Source organism: Panthera pardus, unplaced genomic scaffold (assembly GCF_024362965.1).
Source record: "Panthera pardus isolate Hobbes unplaced genomic scaffold, ASM2436296v1 HiC_scaffold_17, whole genome shotgun sequence".
NCBI classification, from domain to species: Eukaryota; Metazoa; Chordata; class Mammalia; order Carnivora; family Felidae; genus Panthera; species Panthera pardus.
This window is the reverse complement of record NW_026526732.1, coordinates 87,296,667-87,313,367: the sequence shown is the minus strand read 5'-3', so window position 1 is coordinate 87,313,367 and position 16,701 is coordinate 87,296,667. Positions and strand designations below refer to the sequence as shown.

General features: G+C 37.8%; 1 protein-coding gene across 5 annotated transcripts in view; it reads left to right on the top strand.

Moving 5' to 3' along the window:
- The window catches only part of SMAP1 (small ArfGAP 1), a 199,561-nt gene that overhangs the window by 155,779 nt on the left and 27,081 nt on the right, over window positions 1–16,701 (top strand). For all 5 annotated transcript variants that reach the window (XM_019417678.2, XM_053904759.1, XM_019417676.2 and 2 more), the window contains one exon: window positions 11,319–11,409. In XM_019417678.2, the coding sequence (XP_019273223.2) occupies window positions 11,319–11,409 (91 nt within the window). The remainder of the gene's footprint in view (window positions 1–11,318; window positions 11,410–16,701) is intronic.

Genomic DNA, 16,701 nt, shown 5'->3' with positions numbered 1-16,701 from the left:
GGAGAGGAACCCCTTTACACCTGAGTCCAGCAGTACTGTAGCTAATTCCTGTCTCCAGACAAAGGCTCTAAGTATAATTGTGATGAGTATTTCAAACTAGATACTTCTAAGAGTGAAACCAGGCACTGTTAACAGTTAAATTGGAATAACAGGCATTAACTGCAGTTGTCCTGAGCAAACTGAAACATATAATCACCCATCTCATAATGCATTATTCAGATACATGCTGAGCTGAGCCTAAGCATGACATTCCTGTGACGTTCTAGAAGACTTCCTTTATTTCTTTTTAACACCATCATTGTGCTAATCCACATTGAACCACATTGTTGAACCAGTTATGTTTGAGTCTTTTTGCTTGTCTAGAATATAAGCCTCTGAAGATTAGGAACCAAGTCTTACTCATCTTTGTATCTCCAGTGCTTTACAGGTCCTGGCACATAACTGTAAAAGCTACCACCATAATCACCATCAGCTGCCATTTATAAAGCACATATTATGTGTCCCCCACTATGACAGGGACTCTGTCTATATTATTTTACTTAATCCTCACAAAAATCCTGCAAAGTAACTATCATTTTGCCAATGTAGGCATTCAATCTTTGTGTTTAAATAATGGGAAATCTTGCAGACCTAATGTATAAAGCACTATAGCTCATTTTTGGAGAAACTGTACAAACTAAGATAGGAACTGGAAGATTAGAGATAGGCAAATGTCCAGGTTCTTAGAAGGAAAATGTGTGTGGATTATGAATGCTTACTTATATCATTGAGCTTGACATGAATTCTATTCAAAATTCAATGGGATTTTATTTATTTTGAGAAAGAGAGGGAGGGAAGAGGGCGGGGCAGAGAGAGGAGAGAGAGAATCCCAAGCTGGCTCTGCCCTGTCAGCCCAGAGCCCAGTGTGGGGTTTGGACCCACGAACTATGGGACCATAACCTGAACCGAAATCAAGAGGACACTCAACTGACTGAGCCACCCAGGCACCCTCAAATGGGATTGTTTTTTAATGCCTTCCTTCTTTTTTCAGAGTGTTAACATCACTTACTGGGTGCTTACATGGGTTCCCTAAGAATAGCTTATTGTTTGAGATTCTTAGATATCTTTCTGGGAATGATATAGACAGGTAGGCCTGACAAGCAGATTGTACGTAGATTGTGAGCTGGATGGACAGCTTTACCAGAGAAATCGAGTTAATAGAATTGATGTCAGTGTCAAGGGAGTTAGCTGCATTCTTCAGGGCTCAGTCCTGGACTTTGTTCTTTTCAGCACTTTTATTAACTGAGCACATCAATGTGATGTTGTTCAAATTTTCAAATAACCAAGCGACAAAGATTAGTTAAGACATTGCTTGACAGAACAATTTCTCAGATAATCTTAAACGCAAAAATTCCAACAAGTTGGACAAAAGTATAATTCTGAAATAAGTGCATCCAGACCTCAACTGCCCTAAATATAATAGCACAGAGGAAAATATCAGGGAATTTTAGATGTATGAGGGCTTGGTGTGAATTCGTGGTCTGCTGTGGCTGCCGAGAGGGTCCAGGCTGCACTTAAAGTCATTTCTCACTTGTTTTCTGCATGACTGTGTCATGGAAAATAGAGATAAATAAGTAGATGTTACAAGCCACTTGAAGAGGAAACTTTCTGATATAGCATTGTCTGAATATGGAGTATGCTGTATTGTATCCAGTGATTCCCTGATACTGGAAAACTTTCTTACAGAAAGACTGGCCATGTAAGATAAATGTTACAGTGGTGTTTTAGACATCACTTAATGAACTGACCAAATGTCTTTTAAGTCCCCATCCTATTCTGAAATTTATATAAATCTTTGGTATTTCTCCAGCTCAGTCAGATATTGTTTGGGATCGTAATGTCCCTAGACTATATAGAGAGCCATTTACCAGAACATGTCCATATGATTCGGGAAGTAAAATGTACATTACAGTTCTAAATTGAACCCCAAAAATACAACTTAAGAAAGAGTATTAAATTCAGAAACAGAATATACTAAGTATTGATAAGTTTCATGTGAAAAAAATTTATAAGTACATTATAAAGAATGATAAGAAAAAAGGAAACTTTAACAAGATTCTGAGTAAGGACAACAAAATGAGATACTGGAAATAAACAGATTATGTACAAGATTATTTCCTGCACAAAAGAATTTTAAACAGATTGTATATAATTTGGTTGTGATAGCATGCACATATAAACACATATGTAGTAATTATTACAATATCTCCTAGGAATTAAGACTGAGTGATTTTTATTAATGTATTGATTTTAGACAATTGAATGACTACTGGGTAAACAACAAAGATGATTCAATCTTTGCATTTTTTGCCAACTTTATAGTAGAATATATGATGATGTACAACCCAATAGCTTTCAAGTAACTTGTCATTCATAGATTTTTACTAGAAATTTAGTAAAAGTGAAATTCTACTATAAAGATTTCAACAGGCACCCAGATGAGAGTACTATTCTGAGAATTGTATGTTACTGAGTAACTCGTTAGAAAATCTATCTCAGATTTCAAGTTGTAATGAGGGAGTAGATTAATCCTCCTGTCAGCACCAAAAGCATTGTCTTGGCTCTTGACACTTAGGCAGTAAAGACTTAGAGATTGGTGCCCTAAGTGAAAGTAGAGAGCAGTTTCATTAAAGCACAGTATACTCTCTAAGGGAAAGCATGCAGGTTCTGTGAGTTGGAACCGGCCCCTTGGTTGTTTTGGGGTTGGATATGTATTAAGTTTTTCTGGACTGGGAGGACCTGTGACTTACAGTGGGGTGGTGCTGAGTGCTCCTTAATTGACAGCTAAGATTATATAACCACTTTCTTACTACACATGCCCATTCTCATAATGTATCTAAAAAGCCCATAAGGGGGGAGTCTTAACCACAAAACACATGTATGTAAATGGATTTATCACTAGCTAAAGGTCAATTTGGGGACACGTTTTTCCTGAACTATGCATGTACTTTCTTAGGGACAGTTTTTCTAGGCTGTTATATCCTATTCTGTGGGGAACATGACCTGGTTTTCTTGACCATAAAGGCGTTTCTCGGGGGGTTTCTTCTGCTCATTATCTGACTTCTACCAAACACTCCTAAAACAATGCTCTGATCGTGGCATAGCCAACACACCCCTATGCTTACAATGGTAGTGATCAAATTTTCTTTCTCAGTACAGTTCATATGCATAACACATTTCCCTAGGAGTAATTGCTTTGGCTACCGTCTTTGAAAATTGGTGGCCTAATTACTAGAGCTAGTTGGTTGTTCTGTTGTTCGGGTTCTTCCACACTGTAGCTCTAGTTTATTTTTTCAAATTTATCTTTTATTGTTTCTGTACACTTAGACCTATAAGTTAGTCTGGTATGTCCACTGTCTTTCTTGCTCTCCCATACTCAGTTTTCTTCACATGGTGCCTTTAAAACTAATTCCTACCTATTGGACTCCTTCCCATCTTTCCTACAGACTTCAGAGTAAATACTACTTCCTTTTTAAAGTGCTAATCATCCCATGACCACCATCATGAGCATAAGATGCATCTTACACCTTTCATATGCTCTTTATACTCTACCTTGTGTTGAAGTTATTTGTGTACTTGCCTTGTCCCTTCTATTAGATTGTGGTTCCTTTCTTTGTAGCTTCTCTTTGTGTCATTGGAAAAATAGTATCCATGTACAATAAGCATTGGGTAATTCTGAATCTAATTTGTGATACATAGAAATTATTAAGGAAAAGGCATCATGGTATGGGGGAAGGAGCCCTATCAGGATTTTAGCCCCTGCCACTCTGGTGACTATGGAGTCTTTGGACAAATCATATCACTTTAATATCCTTAACTTTAAAATGAGAGAGTTGAACATACTATATTTTAGTCCCTTCTGCTTGTATGATTTTATAAATGTAAAAGGAAACTGATTATAGATAAACTAGTTAAGGCATAATTTGAGTTGTAGTTAGTTTTAAAGAAAAGTTTTTAATTACTTATAGAACCTAGAAAATTGTATAGCTTCCGTATTCTTACAATATGTATTAATGCTATTATCTACATTAATAGATAAATTATTGGTCAGCTAAAGCATAGTAAATCACTTTCTAGGAGCCCAGCTGTTATTTCTGTTATTTAAAAAGGTGGTAAGTGTAAGTGTTGGAAATTAGGTCTTTTTTTTTTTATGCATTTATAACCTGTGGAGTAGTGTTATAAGTTGTAAAAAAATAGGCTGGTGAAGCTTCTGCTAATAAAGGTTTTGATCATTTGAATGAGACATCTGCTTAATATGAGTCTAAGGAACTTATAAAATTTCTTTATCTAAGTAGATCAGTATTCTTGCTTGTTAGAAAATTTTGTTTAATAAATTATAAGTTGCTTAATTTTATTCATTGACAGTTGACTGCATTTCTCACTTATTAAAAGGCAAATTCCATATGTGATGTTTTTAGTAGCAGGAGAATTTACAGTGGATTGATTCTGTACATACTGATTGATATGTCTAAGGTAAACATGAAATAATCAAAGCAGTGACAGTTACATGAAGGAAAAGGGGGTTGGCAAGGTCTTGATTTACTATTATCACCCGTTATTATATCCTTGCCCCCAAATCCTAACAAGATAATAGCATTATTATTCTTTTTTTTTAAATGCTTATTTATTTTGAAAAAGAAAAAAAGAGAATCCCAAGCAGGCTTTGTGCTATCAGTGCAGAGTCTGAGGCAGGACTCGATCTCATGAGCCTAGAAATAATGACCTGAGCCAAAATCAAAAGTTGGATGCTTTAACCAACTGAGCTACCCAGGTGCCCCAATAGCATTTTTATTCTTAAATCTTCTAAAATTTGGCTTCAGGAAATTACATGCTTTATATGATAGCTACATTTCAAATATTTTAAATAATATCATCTTGTTATTCTTTGCAAAGTACAACAGAATTGGTATGCTGTAGAACAAAAGGACAAATTAATAATTTGTGTATTAATATTTTTGTTTAAGATTTATTATCTTTGTTACCTGAAAATACTTGATAAATAGTACTTAGTGTTAAATGTAAGTTTAGTATAAATAGTGTTATACTGTAAAGCTGGTAGAAATCAGATAACATTCTTAAAGATTTTTTTCATTTTAGAACAGATTGTCAGGAAGGCATAATCATTTATACACCTGTTTGTTAACCAAAATGTTTACATGGAATACATTTTGGGAATCCACTTATAGTTCTTCTCTAACATTAGTCTGGTGAGATAGATAGATATACATATGTATGTATATACATATAAATTATTTTATATAAAGAGAGTGAAAAGTAGGTTTTGCTGTAGAACCTAAGTAGACTTCAGAGTGGCAATGAAGTTGGTGTTTTTAGGATAAACACAGGGTGCTTTTGCTTCTTTCTTGATAAATCCTGGCTATCTAAAAGCCATCACATTGCCTTGTTAATGTGGATGTTGTAATGAGGGAGAAGGAAAAAACTATTCCTAACTTCCTATCTTACTTCTTGAGATTTGTTCTTGATAATTTTAAATGTTTCATTTTTGAAATGCTAGATTATGCTTTATGGTGAAGAAAGGACATTTATTATTTTGACACTCTCTTCCTAGTTCAGTGTCTGAGGCCTTCTGTAATCTTCCTCTAAAGTCAAAAACTGAGTGTCTTGTCAGCTTTTAGAATGTGTGTCAAGGAGCCGTAGCAGTGGACATGATATTAAATCATGGCTATAAGTAGGGCCTCCTTGAAATAGGCTTTGCCTCTCAATTTATTGGTGATGTTATTGGGCTTAAATATACATTATCATGGAATAAAATGCAAGACCTAGGTATTTTTAGTTTGTGTTTTTTAAAAGATTGAGTCTTTTAGAGGACTGTATAATTTAGAGGATTTTTTAGAGGTTTTTTTTAAACCCTTTTAATAGCACTATATAAGCAAAAATGTTTTTGTCCTTCAAGTCTGTATTTCTTAGATATTATAATTCATCCAAGGAAAATGAATACTTTATTTCTATCATTTTACACAAAGATCTATAAACATAATTATAAGTATAAATGAGAATTAATTTTCAGTTATTTTCAGAAAGTCACTCAGAGACATTGAATATAAAATTAATATCTTTTATGGATATGTAGCTCTGAAAGATTAAATATTATCCTGGCTATGGGTGCCTGGGTGGCTCAGTTGGTTAAGCATCTGACTTCGGCTCAGCTTGTGATCTCGCAGTTTGTGAATTCAAGCCCCACGTCAAGCTCTGTGCTGACAGCTCAGAGCCTGGAGCCTACTTCTGATTCTGTGGCTCCCTATCTCTCTGCTTCTCCCCTGTCCGTGCTCTGTCTCTCTCTCAAAAATAAACAAACATTAAAAAAAAATTAAATATTATCCTGGCTATAATTTCAAGATTTCTTTTTTTCTTTTTTATTTTTTTTTAACATTTATTTATTTTTGAGACAGAGAGAGACAGAACATGAATGGGGGAGGGTCAGAGAGAGGGAGACACAGAATCTGAAACAGGCTCCAGGCTCTGAGCTGTCAGCACAGAGCCCGACGCAGGGCTCAAACTCACGGACCACGAGACCATGACCTGAGCCAAAGTCGGCCGCTTAACCGACTGAGCCACCCAGGTGCCCCGGGCGCAAGATTTCTTATCTATGGATATTGATACTTTGGTGTAACCTTGAATTTTCTCTTAATAGGTTTCAAAATTTTAAAAATTAGGTTAATTTCTTTTTTGTTGCTGTTGTTTATTTATTTGAGAGTGGGAGAGAAAGAGAGAGCACAAGCAGGGAGGGGCAGAGAGAGGGAGAGAGAGAATCCCAAGCAGGCTCCTCGCCATCTGTGTGGAGCCTGATGTGGGGCTTGAACCCATGAACCATGAGATCATGACCTGAGCCAAAACCAAGAGTTGGATGCTTAACCAACTGAACCACCCAGGCACCCCCCACCTTTTTTTAAGTTTAGAAATGAGGTTAATTTCTTAAGTTTACATTTATGAACAGAGTATCATCTGCATTCAATCTTTGTAGGTCTCACTAATCTATATAAGGCAGTAGTTGGATTACTATGAAGATATAAAAGAGCGATCTCAAATTATTTCTGCCACATATCAGTGTTTTATGATACTGCTTCAGCATAATTTTAAGATGAAGAAATACCAGATAGTTTTTTTTAATTAAAAAAAATTTTTTTTTTAATGTTTATTTTTGACAGAGAGAGAGACAGATCATGATTTGGGTAGGGGCAGAGAGAGAGGGAGACACAGAATCGAAAGCAGGCTCCAGGCTCCAAGCTGTCAGCACAGAGCCCAACACGGGGCTCGAACTCATGGACCGCGAGATCATGACCTGAGCGGAAGTCAGATGCTCAACCAACTGAGCCACCCCGGCACCCCTAATTTTTTTTTTTAACATTTATTTAGTTTTTGAGAGACAGAGACAGAGCGTGGGCAGGGGAGGGGCAGAGAGAGAGGGAGATACAGAATCCAAAGCAGGCTCCAGGCTCTGAGCTGTCAGCACAGAGCCCAATGCAAGGCTCAAACTCACAAACCATGAGATTATGACCTGAGTCGAAGTTGGACGGTTAACTGACTGAGCCACCCAGGTGCCCTATACAAGATAGTTTTTAAAGTGATCGACCCTTTTGCCTTTTTAACTTGTGGGACAACCTATGAGATGCCAACTGTAAGAGTTGTTGAAATCCATCTGGAGTAACCACTTCTGTTTGGAGTAGTTGGTAAGGTTTAGGGTGTAGACATTCCTTACTCATATAGGTTGACCCGCTGTAGGAGCAAAGGAGCAGACGATATTTAGAGCAGTGTTTCTCAGCTCGTGATTCTGGTAAGAAATACGTGTTACATTATGGTCCGGGCTGCGTGTGTTCACATGTGTGCACAAATATACAAAATAATTCATGAATACTTTACTGTGTACAGTGCACTCTTGTTTTCTGTTTCACCTTTTTAAATGCCAAAAAACCCTTCTAGTTGTTATCCATAAATTTGGTGTCAAAACCCAATAGTGGGCCACGTCTGCAGTTTTATAATCTGTATTTAGGATATGCCCCTTATTCTTAATCTTTATGTTTCTCTTTACCCTGCACAACTCTACACATATTCAGTATTATATAGTTTTCTGTGGAGATGGGTTGATAAACACCCATTTAAATTATGATGCAATTGCAATCAAAAGACGAAAATTCTTGGGACACATATAGATGTGTGACATCTGGAAGGAAAAGATATTTTCCAAACTTTTTTCAGTAGTTCTGAGGATGGGAGTCAGGATTACCAGAGGATCTCTTTTTTGTTTGATTTGGCTTTTCCCTGCTTTCTAAACAATGAGTAATTGCATACTCAGCAATTTTTGTTATTTTTTTAAAAACTTTTTTAAAAACATTTGTTTATTTTTGAGAGAGAGTAAGAAGCAGGGGAAGGGCAGAGAGAGAGGGAGACAGAGGATCTGAAGTGGGCTCTGCCCTGCAGCCAAGAGCCAAATGTGGGGCTTGAACTCACAAAACTGTGAGATCATGACCTGAGCTGAAGTCAGATGCTTAACCTACTGAACTACCCAGGCACCCCATACTCAGCAATAATTTAAAAGGTAGTTCTAATTTGGTGGGAAAATAACTCATTAACCGAAAAAGAAGTCATTTTGGCCTGAAAAAATGCCACATTATTAGAATGTAGAAAGTAAATAGGAAGGAATCCCTCACAGGTTTATTCCATGCTTCTTTGCAGGGAAGAAGTTTCAGGGAAATATATCAAAGAAAGAATTGTAAATTGAGGGACAAAAAATAAGCTTTAGTTACTACTCTTTCCCTATTTGGCATGTAATATCTGAACCTCAATTAATCTGCAAAGTGAATGAGTTTGGCTAGATTATTTAAGTTTATTTTCAACTTTAAGGCTTTCTGATTTTAAGTTAAATCAGGAATTAGATTTTTATGTACCTGCTAAGCATAACACATGTATATCTCAACATCTAGAGTATTCCAGGCAGAGGGGTATGAGTGAAGATCAATGAAGACCTACATGAGGAAGCTGCTAGAACCTACTCGGGAGTATTTGAAATTTGAGTGCTTTCTGGCCACTTAATCCTCAGGTTTTCTTGACGTGTTGAGTGCTTATACATTCAATGTAAGTTGTCCAGGAAGAAAAAAAGGGAAGGAAGGAAGTTCTAGCAGTTTAAGTATTTAGTTGGAAGGAGTTGCCTCCTTGGTTACTATAAACTATGCTTTCTTTCAAATTACTTTGCTGTATACAAGGTAAGTCTTACCAATATTGGAAGGGAAAAATAAAAAAGAATGTGAAATGGATTATGTTAAACCTCTGAGAATTATGTATTATTACAGGCTGATAATTCTGTGTTTGAGAAGCTTATTAAAGCATTGATACTTGGGATGGTAGGTTACTTAAGTATATAATATAATAAATAATTCTGAAGAGACAGTAGTGACTAAAAACAAGTTAAGTGTAGATATATGTTCTTAGAAATTATATATCTGTCTAGCTAACAAAAATGCACTCATGGAACAAGTTATGAATTCTTTAGGTAGTTGCAGAAGAAATGATCTTATGGGGATAGTTTGAGAAATAAATGTGAGTGAATGAATAAATGTTTTACTTTCTTGGTTTAAGAGAGGTAAGCTATATATTTAATGGAATATTATTCAGCCAAAAGATAGAATGAAATCTTGCCATTTGTGATAATTTGGATGAACCTTGAGGGCATTATGCTATGTGTAATAAATAAGTCAGAGAAAAACACCTGTCATGTAATCTCACTTATATGTAGAATCTAAAACAAACAAACAAACAAACAAGATCCTGGATCAGATCTTGGAACAGATCATGTAACAGATGGGTAGTTGCCAGAGGCAGGGGTGGGGGTGGAAGGTGGACAAAATGGGTGAAGAGGGTTAAAAGGTACAAACTTCCACTTATAAAATAAATAATTCCTATGGGTGTAATGTACAGAATGGTAACTATAGTAATAATACCGTATTATTTATTTGAAAGTCGCCAAGAGAGTAGGTCTTAAAAGTTTTCATCTTAAGAAAGAAAATTCTGTAACTGTATATGGTGTTGGATGTTAACTACATTTACTATGGTGATCATTTCATAATGTATACAAATATGGAATCATTTTATGTTGTGCACCTGAAACTAGTATAATGTTATATGCCAATTATATCTACATTTAAAAAAGTGGAAAAAGAGGCTTTTGAGTTGAGAATGTAGTAGATATATGTCTGTCCTACACAACATTTCTGTGTAAATGAGAAAGATAAAGTTTAGAAAGTGTAACTGACTTCGGCTTCTGAGAACTGGAAGAACATTACATTTAAAATGTAGCTGATAGGGGCGCCTGGGTGGCGCAGTCGGTTAAGCGTCCGACTTCAGCCAGGTCACGATCTCGCGGTCCGTGAGTTCGAGCCCCGCGTCGGGCTCTGGGCTGATGGCTCGGAGCCTGGAGCCTGTTTCCGATTCTGTGTCTCCCTCTCTCTCTGCCCCTCCCCCGTTCATGCTCTGTCTCTCTCTGTCCCAAAAATAAAATGTAGCTGATAGTTTAGAGTCAGGAGAAAATATATCAGGTAGTATTTCATCAGGCTTTTCTTGGTACAGAGGTGTCTCACATGTCGGCACTGTGAAGGAGGGGAGTAACAGTGTGCTCATGAAGATTCTGAGGCCTGTCCAGAATCTGCTAACAGAGTGCACTAACAGTAGCTAGCAAATGATATGAAACACAATTCTTTTTCAAAAAGGTGTAATTTTGGGGCGCCTGGGTGGCTCAGTTTAAGCATCTGACTTTGGCTCAGGTCATGATCTCGCAGTCCGTGAGTTCAAACCCCATGTGGGACTCTGTGCTGACAGCTCTGAGCCTGGAGCCTGCTTTGAATTCTGTGTCTCCGTGCCTCTCTCTCTCTCTCTCTCTCTCTCTCTCTCTTGCTCTCTCTCTCTCTCTCGCTCTCCCTCTCTCTGCCCTGCTCGTGCTTTGTGTGTCTCTCTCTCTCTCAAAAATGAACATTAAAAAAATTGTTTTTAAAGTGTAATTTCATACAAAGGATTTGAACGATTAAGAATAATTACATTAAGATTGAAAGTGTATATTTACTATTTGGGATCCTAATATGTAAGGTTTGTCATTTCAGGCTCAGTGATCATGCTTACTTTTTTTATGCAATAAGAAATTCTCTGGGCTTCATTACTCTGTGCTTCATATACTTCATTACACAATATCAAAAATATGCATAATTAATTGGGGCTTAAAAGGCTTGTTCAACTTATTTAAGAAAAATTCATAAATCTGATTATTTGTTTTAAAGCTGCAGAAGAAAGAAGATCAGCAGTTGGAGCCTAAAAAAAGTACCAGCCCTAAAAAAACTGCAGAGCCCACTGTTGATCTTTTAGGACTTGGTAAGTAGTAAAAGATACAAGCCACCTTAAGAGTTACAAAATAATTGAGATCTTTACTTGAAATGAATATAATAGCTTTATCATTAGTGTGCCAAAATATACCTGTTAACTGAATTTGAAAATGGTATGATCAGTGTATTCAGTTCCCACAAAAAGGGAAGTCTTTAATAAGAGAGCTAGTATCTGTCAGCACTGTCTCCACTGAAATACAAGTAATGAGTTCCTTGGGGAAGGAAGAGATATCAAAGAAATCTTCAAAGGCTTAGTACACTGACATCTCAACATTTAAAATAAAGAGTAAGGATTCTTTTTCTCCTCTCTCCCTCTCACCCCCACTTCTCTTTATTTAGTTTTGTTGGGGGATTCCCTTAGCATAATAATTATGGGGTAGCCTTATTATAATATATGCGGGTTTAAAATAAAATTTAATTTTGGTTAACTGAAGTGATGTTTTTTATACCTAGATCTAGTGGGTACATTCATTTCATATATTTGATGACAATAAGAAGTGCTCATTTTAATTGAATGTCGTATTTATTCTTATGACTGACAGATACATGTTGTCTGCCTGGTAAGCAAACAGGCTTCCCTTCAAAGAATGCTCACATTGTACTTATCTACAAATACTGTCAGCTCTTTTGATATCTTTCTTCTCTTCCTACAAAAATAGCTTTAAATAAATGGTTATTTTTAGTAATATCTGAGCCTTCAGCAGTAATTAATGTAAAAGATTTTTTTTTTAGTTTGGAGAAAGATTAACAACAAAAAAAGAAGGATACTTAGTTGAACTTCATTCACTACTTTTCTAAAACTTGAGCTTTGTTCTTAGTAAATTGTTTTCTCTTTTAAAAATTATAATTGAATGTTTTATTCATTTCTTAGGAAACTGGTATAGTGTGCAAATAAATATATCCCAATAGGTAAAAATTTTCTGTGATGGTGAAAGTAAGTAGTGTGTATAACTGTAATTTTGAAAATAGGGCTTCAGTCCAGGGGCTCTGGAATAATTATGTTGAATTCTAGTCTGTATAATTTATGTATTTTATTTTCTTTTCTGTAAATGAGAGAAAAGAAAAAAAGACTTAATACCAAGGTAAGAAAATATCTGACTAAAACTGTATGCATCTTTGTCTTCATTGTAGAATTTCCAGTCTCTCTGGTTTATAACTTAGAAATGTAAAATATAAGCTAGACCCGGCCCTTATCCTACAGATTCATTCATTGATTGACCAAATATTTATTAAGTGTCTCCTGTGTTTCCAGGCACCATTGTAGGCACTAGGGAGATAGCTATGAAAGAAAACTGATAAAAGTACTAGACCTTTTGGAGCATTCATTCTGTTTGGGGAAACAGGGAATAACAGTTAAGTAAAGTATATTATGGGTCTTCTATGGTAAGTTGTATAGATAAAGCAACAATGAGCAGTTGTAATTCTAAATAGGGTGGCCAGGGCATGGAGGGTGCTCACTGAGTCTTACTGGAGCAAAGACCTGAAGGAGTTGTGGATGTCTGGATGTGTGGGGCAGGAACATTCCAGCAGGAGAGAAGAGCATGTGCAGAGGCTCTGCAGTAGTGGCTTACTTGTCATGTGCAGGGACCAGCAAGGGTGACTGTATAGCCAGAGTGGAATAGTGACAGGGGAGAGGAATGTGTGGGGTAGGTTGTAACAAGACTGTGGCTTTTACTCTGAGTTTCCTGGAAATATATTGGAGACATTTCAGCAAAAATGTACATACATTGACCTAAGAGTTTAAGAATTATTGTAACTACCATGTTAAGAATAAATTAAAAAAAAAAAAGAAAGAATACATTGTAGCAGGGCAAGGCTGGAAGCAGGGAAACCAGTAAGAAACTGTTAGAATAATACACGTGAGAGATGACACTGGCTTAGAGTAGGTGGTGGCATCAGAAGTTAAAATGTTATGGAACCAGGCTGGTACGCTGGCGGAAAAACCAAGCGGGACTTGGAGATCTTGGTGGATCGGAGATTTATTTAACACCGGCGGGCTCAGAGGAGACCGTTTCTCCAAAGATCTGAGCGCCGAATGCAAGTGGGGAGGGTAATTTTTAGTAGTCAGCTTCCATATCTGTGGGGGTTTTCACGCACACAGCAAACAAAGGAAAAAGAATCCTGAGGAGGGGTCTCTAAGCTAGAGACCAGAGCTTGTTTTAGCTTCAGCCGCCATTTTTGGTGCAGTATTTATTCACTTCTCCAACATTCCCCACTTTGATGCCTTTAAAAAAAAAAAAAAAAAAACTTTTACAAGTAAAATTATGTAGAGGAGGGGCCCCACTAGGGTAGGAAGCCAGGATGCCCAATCTGTGAGATCCCATCCTTTCTATTGATTGATACTTTCCTGTTGTGTACGTTGAATTCTTTCCTTCAGTTTCTTAACCTTAGTTGTAACTATTCCCTTCTTTTTCTGAAGTGAGGAGGTCGAGGGCTTGCCTATTTTGAAGGGTCACTGCCGCCAGAGAGTTTATTTGGTTTTGTAAGGTTACCAGAGAATCTGCCACCTGTTCCATGTCTTCATTTAGCTCTTGAGATAGTCTGTGGAATAGTCCTATGGATGAACCTATGCCCCCATTCCGGTTCCTATTCCTGTCACAATTCCTGTTCCTATCAGAATGGGTAGCAGAACTGCCCGTTTAGCCCAGGACTTGGGGCTAAAAGCTATTAGGAGCTGATCTTCAGTGTATACAGATATCTATGGGGTTAGGAAGATGGAATAACATATCTGAGTCCAATTGGCTTCTAAGCATCGGTAGGCCGAGTTAGAACACAGATAGAATACCCCAGGGGTTGAACATAGGGTTGTATTCCTCGTTAAGGTTATATTTCTTTCGCATAGAGAGGTACCATTCATACCTTCAAGGACTGTACAGATTAGATTGTTGGCATTTGTGAGACGTATCTCAGTGGCCAGGGGTCCAATTAAGACAGAGGTGTTGGTTTTGAGATTTTCAGGAGCTTCCCTGGTCAAAGGGATAGAAGTGGCTAAGTAAGCCCTCCGGCTGAGGGGCAAGCACATCCAGCAGGTTTGGGTGTGATTATCTATTTTCTGGAGGACTTGGAGAGTAGTGTTGGCCCAATGCTGGAGTGGGGAATTGGTAAGCATTTGATTGAGGGCTGACAGGTTCAAACCCTGGTAGGCTGCCAGGGGAGTGGTCACCCTTATGGCTTGTATTACCCTATCCTGGGTATCCTTTATAACTTTTTGAAGGGCCCTGTCTTGCACCCCCTCCCCCATTTGAGATCCCCCATTGAGGAAGGTAAGTGTAGCAAGCTGGCTTCCCTCTCTGGAGGCCCTTGTGATATGGGTTCCTGACATTTTGGGTTATCTCTACAGTCCAGTACTTAGTCCGTGGGGCATTTGGTAACTGACAGAGAGTGGGTGTTTTTCCTTTGTAGCAATCTTTGTGGAGGGAGGTGAAGGTGCTAAATGCCCTTGACCCCCTTATTGTCATACAACAATCCTGGGGGCAAAAGTGGGTAAGTGGCAGATGTGAGGTTGAGAGAGGTTATCATAATATACAGGCAATACTTAATAATCCTCCCATCCAGAGGAGGTGTGTGAGATCCAGCATTCATCTTTTGTCCCATGTCCAGCTTGTTGGTACGGTCTCTATCAGCCCAACAGTAAGAAGCAAGATCAGGGCTATGACACCAGTGAGGGGCAAGGGCTGGCAGAGTTGCATCCAAACCCCTGGGCTCAGTCCACATGTTGATTCCTCAGGCTTCTGCCGTGCACAGGCCACCCAGCTTCCGGGGTGTGGCTAGAGCAGGGCTGGAGATCTCAGGGATCAGTGTCTTTTTGAGGGTCAGTAAAGTGGGTTGACTGGATCTGGATCACTTTGCCAGGTTGAGGGTTCCTCTGAGTTGGCCTTCTCAGCTCTGGAGCAATGGACCCATGGGGTGATACCTGAAACTGAATCCTCTATTTGGTTGTATGTCTGTAAAGTCCACCTCCAAGTCTTCAAAAGGGGCGGGTTTCTGGTAGCTGTCAGATCAGGTTTAGGGAAGATAGGGTTTGCATATTTAGAGGTCTATCCTGTTTTCCAGTTGTTTAAATAATTATACGTTCATGGGGTCTTATTATCCCCATAGAATAACAAGCACAGAAGATTGCCTATACATGAAATACTGTGACAATTTCCTGAAGTTTACCTCAAGTTGTCTAGGCAAACAACAAACATTTAAAGGCAATCATAACTAGAATTTAACATCCATAATGGTGCATTGTTGAAACAGAGTTTTTTGCTCTAAAAATCCCCCCTCTCCAGAGATAGCCAAATGGAGACCAATGCATTTGTAGAACAAATCCAGTCTTAACAAATCTGGCCTAATTATTTACACAAGCTCAGCAAGAATAGCGATTGATCATGAGGATCTTTTAAAGTTTGCTTTGCTGGAACCTTTCATAAGGAATCTTGGGTTGAACTTTTAGTAGCCTCTCCAGGCCAGAAGCCAAGCCAAATACTTGCCATCAGACAGGCCTACAATACCTATAGAATTGGGCAAATTCCTCTTCATGAGGTCCCCAAGATATCCTGAGGTTCCTGCACCTGCCAGGAAGTAACCTTCTTCACTCACCTGGTGAGGCTGCTGGGAACTCTGTAAGCAAGGTATCAGGTCAACCTTCCCAAGGGGCTTTATGGCTCCATGTTTCATAAAGCCAACCTTAGTTCCTTAAAGCTGTCTGGCCATATCTGAGTCTATGAATGCCACTCTCAAATATGACATTCCAGTCAAAGCCTTGGTAAAATAACCAGTATTTCCAATGGTGACCTGTTACAAGACGAACAGATTCTTATTGAATTTATGCAAACAATTGTCATTGCCACGAAAGAAAGAATACTCACTGAGTTTTTGAATTTCAGAGGAGTTATATACAGAGAAAATTTGTAAACTGAAGCATTTACAAATGAATACTTTATGACATTTCTGTATATCATAGATATCTCAAGAGAGAGTTTTCTTAATCTGGAAGAGCAAACATTAGAGAACCAGCAATATTTTCAACAAGAATCACAAAACTATAATCTTCCTCAGTTCATTTAATCCCATGTTCCTATTTCTTGTTCAATTTGAATGCAGCTTTTGAGTTCTGGAAATTCTTACCCATTTTAGTATTAATCTTAGCGATGTCGAATACCCGTATTTGTCCCCAAAGTCCTTTTTACAAATCTCCTTGAAGAAGAAACACCTTTTGTGAGAGAATAAGAACAATTTTAAATGACAAAATCTCAGAAATAGACATTGTTAAAGATCTGATGAGAGTTCACTATGA